We start from the raw sequence: 8,011 nt of genomic DNA on the forward strand, positions 1-8,011 counted from the left end.
CAAACAATATCAATATCTTTGACACTTCACATATGTCATTGATATACAAAATAAAAAGTTTAGGCCCCAAGACTGAGCCTTGTGGGACTCCACATTCAATCTTCATACACTCAGATGTATTACCAGCAAACTGTACATATTGTTGTCTGCTATTTAAAAAGCTGCTTAACCAGTTTAGGACTACTCCTCTCACACCATATGTATGTAATTTAGAAATTAAGATGGTATGATCTATTGTATCAAATGCTTTTTTAAAATCAATAAATACCCCTAATGTGTACTTCTTACTTTCTATTGCTGTTGTAATTTCTTCCATTATTTTCGTTAATGCTAAAGCTGTAGATCGATTTGTCTGAAAGCCATACTGACTCTCACTCAACAATTTATTCTTTTCAACAAAAGTATCTAATTTTTGTACAAACAGTTTTTCAAGCACTTTGGAAAATTGTGAAAGCAAAGACACTGACTGGTCTGTAGTTAGTAAAGCTGTGTTTATCTCCTGTTTTAAAAAGTGGAATAACCTTTGCTATTTTCACTCTGTCTGGAAAAATACCTGTATGAAAGGAAATATTGAAAATAGAGCTTAGAGGTTTAATTATACAGTCAATAGTCTTTTTCACTATAATCATGTTGATCCCATCACTATCAGTTGATGTCTTGTTTTTGGTTTTTTCTACAATGGATCTTATTTCATTCTCACTCACCTCTCCTAGAAACATAGACTGCAACACTTTACTTCCCCCATTCCAGCCACCTTCTATTTGCCCATCATTATGTTTTTTAATGGAATTTGCAAGATTAGGCCCAACATTTACAAAAAAGGAATTAAATTAATTTACCACTTCATTCGTGTTTTTTATAACCTTATTATCGTCATTAATGAAATGATTGGGCAATGTGGACACAGAGTTATTTCCTATTACATTGTTTAAAATTTTCCAAGTACCTTTGATATTATTTTTATTTTCTTTTAACATTTTATTATAATATTCTTTCTTGGCTTGTCTCATTATAATTGTCAACTTATTTTTGTAAACCTTGTATTGCTTTTCAGCGGTCTTTGTTCTAAATTCTATGAAGTCTCTGTAAAGTTTGTTTTTCTTTTTGCATGCATTTTGTAAGCCCTTTGTTATCCAAGGCTTTTTATTATAACTACATTTATGTTTACATGGTATTGTTGGACAATGTTTATCATACAATGATAAGTAGCTCTTTAGAAATGTCTCATATGCAGTATTTACCTCTTCTACATAAACCCCTTTCCACTCTTCTTTTAAGAGATCATTCCTGAACTTGTTTATTGCTTCATCAGTTCTTACCCTTACATATCTATGGCAATTTTCCTCCTTCTTTCTCTTTATTTGACAATCATATATTGCAAATACAGGTAAATGTATTTTACGTCATTTATTATGTCATTGCTAATGGACATATAGTTTGCCACATCTGTTGGTTCACCGGCCTTGTAAATGCGTGTCACAACCGCAGATTTCCAGGAATTTGGGAATGTTGATTGACTTACGGAAAGATTAACAAGGCTGGTAATAGGTGCCAATAGAGCCTCTTTATTGCTTTCAGTTGAGTCCCATCCATAAATGGCTTTGGCTTTAGAGTTTTTGAGAGTACTTAGAAACTTGTAGATTTTCTGTTCAGAAACTTCCATAATATTAAGAACAGGGTCAACTGGATTAGGAAAAGATATCCCCTTAGTTCTGGTGCCAAAGCAATGTTCCAGGTTCTGTACTGAGTCAATAAAATAGTTGTTGAATGCAGCAGAGATTTCATCAGGCTCATGAGTTAAGTTTCCACATATGTCCAAACCTTTTCTATCACTGGACCTGCAGTCTTTCTTTGTCAAATGGTTTTCCATATCATTTTGTTATTTCCTTTGGCCTCATATATGATATTAATAAAAAAAATGTGCTTTGGCCTTCCTCAATTCTTGTACTACTTTGTTTCGTAAACCATTAAAAACTAGTCTGTCTTGTCTTAGACCGGATTTCAATGCAGTTTTCAGAGTAAAATCTCGCTTTTTCATTAGGCTCCATAGCTGATCGCTCTTTATTTAACTGCTGCTTTATTTAATATGCTCTTTCTGTAACTGTTTACAATTTTTTTTAACACATTTTTCTTTAATGCTATTTATTGTGTCTGTAAGAAGTTGGCATGAAGTCTCTAGATTTTCAGTAGATAGAAACTGCATCCAATCAATTTGTTTAAGTTCTTCCTCAAAATCATGTCACAGAGTGTGACCAGGACAGTGAACATTTTGTACTTATGGACCATGTATGATGTTTGCACATATGTTTTTATGGTTAAGTTTGAAGTTTTTCAACTTTTGTATTTACTTTGAGTTGTGTGCTATGGTCTTGCTGTGTTGGACTTTGTCATGTTCACGTGTTCTTCCTGGAGTAAAGAAAGGCTCTGTCTGATGTACTGTATCAATGAGCTTTATACAGTGGGTACATATGCAAACAATGAATGTCATATGTAAGACACAATGACAGTGTGACAAATATGATTATGCTGATGATAGGTTTCATGCTGTATGTTTTACACTTCCTCTTGGACTTCGCCCAAGTATCTTTTCAATGATTCAGATTTTCCGAAAAGGTCGCTTGTATTTCTTCCAGGAAGAGTCTTCTTATTGTTACATTTGTTTTCACAGCCTGTACATGGAAACAGTAAACAACAGTAATGCAAGATATTGGCTGGAAAGTCTTCATACTAGATTCTGAGAAGGTGGGAATAGTATGGTAAAAAAAAAAAAAAAAAATCAGTGTCAAATGTACTTCATCACAGACTTATGGGATATTCTCGGTCCTGTTTGTATCTTTTTTGTGTAATCTTTACATGCTGCTTTGTATTATTTCATTCATTTACCTCCATAATTAAATTTCTTCACTGTGCCTTTATTTTTAATTTTTCACAGTTACGAAAGAGCTCCACTGAAAAGCTCTGTTTATAATGTCTATCTGAAATGTGTAAGTATAATGCACCTCATGAGACATTGCTAAGTGCCTGCAGTGAGCAACAACATTGGGCAATGAAGTGCTTTTATATAGAATGTGATCTTTCAACATGAACATGGGCTTTCAACATCAATTCTGCTGAATCAATGAACATTTTCTGAGGAAGAACACTTTTGCAATACTAGCGTCTGAAATAACTAAAAAAGAAGGATAAAAGGAAGCAAACACACAAAACCACCCAGAGGGATGAGGAAGTATAAAGCATGAAAAACTCACTTTCCTATGCATTATTGCGCACAACATCCTGACACTTGCATAGATCACAAGGTAAGATCAAGACATGATATCCACTGAAATGTTAGACAGGAACAAAGTGATACTGTATTTTATATTAACTTTTTGCAGTTTATCTATCTATTGTAACAGCAGACCAAGCCCAATAACAGCAAATTAATTTGTAGTCTAGTATATACTGTATGTGATAGTAGTAGTAAAACATAAGTAATGGATTTCATTTAATCTGAGCATTTTCCATCGTGTCTGTCGTCTTTGCATTAGATGAAGGTTCTACTTCTACTGGTGATGCTGACAGCAGCAGCATGTGCTGCAGCTCCTCAAGGTACAAAACTTATTTTTTATGTAATCAACTGAAATAAATATTAGATTTATTAACTGTACACTCTCTATTTGAATGCTAATGTACAAAATAGATCAAATGTATCTTCTTAGAAATTACCTATACTGCCCATAGGCATATGTCTGTCTTGTTTTGTAACTTAAATTATTTTCATTTTAAAACATTTTTTTTTATTTCACAGTTAAAATTAAAGTAGAATTTAATTCAACTAAGTCTCTAATAAAGTAAATAAACTAGAAAAAAAACCCAAATTGAACTCTTTTATAATAAGTATTTTCCTCATCCAAGTTCTGATAACACTATATTGTATATATACTATGTACACATGGTTAGTTGATTTTTTTTTGTGCAGTGAATAGCTTTCCCGGAGTTTTAGAATGGAAATTATACGAAAAAAGTAAAACACTCTTCTCAAAAAATATAAATTCCATGAATTATTACATGCAGTATTTCCACTGGATATTGTATTTCTGTCTCTACTGTGTAATTCATTTGCTAATGTGTAATTTGTATTCTGATTTTGAAACTCTCTCTTTGTCGGTTTAGATCTTTCAGGTAAAATGTTCACCTTCCCACAACAGACCAACTCAGCTCATGTGAAGCTGGAAACATCAAGAGAGGAATTCAGTGCTGTAACTGTCTGTCTCAGGTATCGTAAACATGTTATATGCATGATGGAACCCACTATATTCCTGACTGTGAAAGGCATGATGCATGTAAATCTGTTATTTGTTATCTACAGGTCCTTTACAGACCTCAGCAGAAACCACGTCCTGTTCTCTCTGGCCACGCCCTCTGCTGCCAATGACTTCCTGATTTTCAAGAAGACTGCAGCTGATGTGATCGAGCTGATTGCCAGGGACAATAGTGTGGAAATTGTAGGGCAGGAGTACAAGCTGAACACATGGCACTCTGTTTGTGCCACCTGGAGCTCTCAGTCTGGACTGGTACAGTTGTGGCTGGATGGAAAGCCCAGTACCAGAAGATTTGTCAACTCTGGATCAAACATCAGAGGACACACTATCATTACCTTAGGACAGGTAGTATTGTTAGTCACTAAAGTTGATAGTCTTCCTATGAATACTGCGGGATTGTTAAGTTATAACTTATACCTCTATAAAGTATATATGTCTCATTTCAGAAAATACAAATTGTACAATATTACTGTTATTTATCTCAATTTGACTCTTTCTGCAATGTCCACAGGAGCAGGATTCCCATGGTGGTGGGTTTGATATTAAGCAGTGTTTCATTGGCATGATCTCTGATGTCCACATGTGGGACTACGTCCTTTCATCCTGTGAGATCCAGCGCTACGTGGATGATCTGAACTTCACCCCAGGCAATGTGCTCAACTGGAGGGCACTGCAGTTCCAGATCACAGGAAGAGTGCTGCTGGAAAATAAACAAGTGTCACTAAATGAATGTCACTAAATGACTAAATCAAGACCTTAAATGTTTTATAAAGTCAAAATCAGACTTTCTATACTTTTATGTCCAATGCAAAGAATATCTGTTGAAAGTGTCTGCCATTTATGTTAAATCAATATTCACTGATGAATGAGTGATAGCATTTCCAAAAGGTTTCTCTATCTCATCTGTATCAAGTATAGCATTCTTTCCAGCTTTCTCTTTTGTTGATCATGTCACATGTAACATTAATTTGCATTAGCTTCTCTTAAACAGTTTCTTGATGTAACTGTCCTTTCATTGTGAAATGAGAGCTGAATATCTGCACTCACTCATACATCCTTGGATTTTTCTAAACTAACTTAAATCTGAACTGATCATAAAACTGGTTTTGGTGGTGTTATTATATCCTCAAAATTATTTTGTCATTGGAAATACAATTACTAGATGTCCCCTTTAAGTAAGACCACTTTACAGCCCATCTGTCTTCTAGACTGAGGAAAATTATAACAATTATAGTAATGGGAGAGAACTATGTGTTCTTGGAGTTTCTGAGAATGTGTTGTTTGAAGTTCACCGAATGCATTATATGAAAGACAAAGATTTATTTTTACTATGGTCAACAGAATTATAATTTCAATAGGATTTAAAAGAATTACCTGTGCTGGATTTCACAGTGGATCTCATCACATCAGAACATGCAGCAGCCCACAGACTTTTCCATCACAGCTGTTCTTTGTGGAGATATATTTGGATATTACAGTAAAAGCAGTGTGATGTAACATTAAAAAGACTAGAACACAACTGTTAATATGAGCTTTTATTTTGAAGTTTGGGCTGTTATTTTGTGCAACTTCCGGTTAGACAGGAAGTGAAGCCATTTTTTAATTGAAGACAGATGTTTTGAGTTGGCAATCCTCATCCATCCTTCGTTTTGGTCTCTTCGTGTGGCATTGCCAGTGAGTGTATCTTTGTTGAAGGACCTCAGGAATAAATTAATAATCATATTAGATGGAAATAACATTATTTCATACTATATTTGAATTGTGTTCATTTACCTGTTCCATGTGAAAGTGAATGCTAGCTAAGTTGTTGGATGCTAATAAACTAAATGAGGATACTTACAGTACACCAACAGTTACCTGTTTAGTAACCTGCAAAGAGAAAAGTTAATTTGTACTTACCTATTACCTGCCTGCTATACCTAAGAGAAGTTTATATTACTACCTGACTTACCTGTAAAAGAAACAAACAAAGAAATTTTATACGTACCAAATTTGCTAAAAATATATATTTTAGGCTATTTTGTGTAATATTCACCTGTGTAATACCTGTGTAATTGTTTTCTTCATTCAAATCCTGCCAACTATGATATGTGGCCTATTCCTTGTTCCTACCAGTCAGCATAATGTCGTAGCCCACTTCAAGTAGGCCAACAAAAAGGTTAGCATCTAGGCCTATCCCATAAGTTAATGTGGTGGTTAACTGTGCTGGGTGTCTTATTTGATAGACCTAAATGTACCCTAGTCTGCCTGTGCAAATTATGCTTCTCGGGCCAAAACTAGGCACTGTAATTCTGCATCCATCAGGGAAGAACCACATTATCCCCCTCAAATATTTACAAGCACAGAATAAGCCTTTTTCCATAACATTTTGAAGCAAATTAGTGCCTGAATCAATGTAACTGTAGTGATTTATGAAACCTCAAAATGATTTCCATAAATGGAATCACTGTAGCACTTTAAGCCAATGTAATAATGTCACAAGTTGATACACATTAATGTAATGCATTGCAAACAGTAGGCTATTAATAACAGAACACAACACAATATTTTCATTGCTATAACTCTGAAATTTCCTCTCTTTTAACCTCTCTTCTGCATAAAGTGAGGAGGGTGTGAATCCACTATTTGGGAATAATGAACGCAGCATTTCCCTGTTCTTGGGACAAAGAAACAAGCCTCTAACACTTGTTTGCTCTTTAGCTATAATGGCTCAAATAGGCCTAAATAGCCTAAAAAATTGTTGCAGTGCACCAGTGTTATTGTAGCACTAATCCCCAAATGAATCCCCAAAAAATCTGAAAGTAGCATCTATAGTACATTCAGCTATAATAGGTACTTTAAAATGACACTAGTGCTAAGACCCAAGGACTAATTTCTCTATTCACTGATAGCTTTATATCGACCCATAAGGTAGCCTAGGCTAGCCAGAGTGCCAGAGACTTACTGTAGAAGAAGAAAAGTTATATTGATGTTGTTGCAATTCCTACTGGTTAACTAGTTTAGAGTTCCAAAAAGGGCATAAAATGACTATCAAATTTCTTTAAACAGCATAAGTAGCCAAACAATGGCACTCAGGCCAAATGGCCTACATTTACCTCATTACCTCCTACATTTGCCTCACTGAAGGCTCTGCTCGCTCACTGTGCTATTGTAGGTGTAATGCTTTCAAAAACAAGGAACTGTCACTGAGGTAAAAGTTGTAGGTAATAAGGTAAATTAGCCTTGGGTTAGGGTATTTTTCAAGGCAGGCGTTCACATGTGAAAATGTAAAATGTTTCTAAGGAGATAACTATCTAAATGGCAATATATGTTATGTTATGTTATTATTATTATTATTATTATTATCAGTTTATTTAACGGTGGACAATCATTGACTGTCCCAGAGTTAGCTAGATAGCTAAATTTCATCTGCAGTCCCTGGGCAGGCATATTTACAAAAATACAGTATCAAATGTTAAAAAGCATACAGGGTATAGTAAACAAGCATTGCATCATACAAAACTGAAAGCACTATACAATAAAAACATTACATCATACAAAAATAGAATAAAATGCTCTATGTTTGGTATCCAAGTGGTTAATGGTCACATGATTGGTTCTGTTTCAGCCATGATTTCAATTGTGATTTAAAACTAGTGAAGGTAGAGCATTGTCTGAGTGCTTGGTATTGTGTTCCAAAAGTTAGTAGCTCTAATGGAGAAAGCTCA

The 8,011-nt window shown here is 34.6% G+C and overlaps 1 protein-coding gene and 1 long non-coding RNA gene across 2 annotated transcripts in view; one reads left to right on the forward strand and one right to left on the reverse strand.

The window, feature by feature from the left end:
- LOC139924761 (uncharacterized) overlaps nt 1-5,443 on the reverse strand; it is a 32,270-nt gene extending 26,827 nt beyond the window's left edge. Inside the window, exon 1 of the long non-coding RNA XR_011785241.2 lies at nt 5,382-5,443. This is a non-coding gene — a long non-coding RNA (uncharacterized LOC139924761). The remainder of the gene's footprint in view (nt 1-5,381) is intronic.
- On the forward strand, nt 3,216-6,019 carry LOC144541926 (C-reactive protein-like). Its single transcript, XM_078287145.1, has 5 exons — nt 3,216-3,299; nt 3,531-3,591; nt 4,156-4,258; nt 4,352-4,649; nt 4,816-6,019. The coding sequence occupies exons 1-5, from the start codon at nt 3,255-3,257 to the stop codon at nt 5,041-5,043; spliced, it is 735 nt and encodes a 244-aa protein (XP_078143271.1). The 5' UTR covers nt 3,216-3,254; the 3' UTR covers nt 5,044-6,019.
- The last annotated feature ends 1,992 nt before the right edge of the window (nt 6,020-8,011 follow it).

The sequence above is a fragment of the Centroberyx gerrardi genome, chromosome 12, assembly GCF_048128805.1.
Source record: "Centroberyx gerrardi isolate f3 chromosome 12, fCenGer3.hap1.cur.20231027, whole genome shotgun sequence".
NCBI lineage: Eukaryota > Metazoa > Chordata > Actinopteri > Beryciformes > Berycidae > Centroberyx > Centroberyx gerrardi.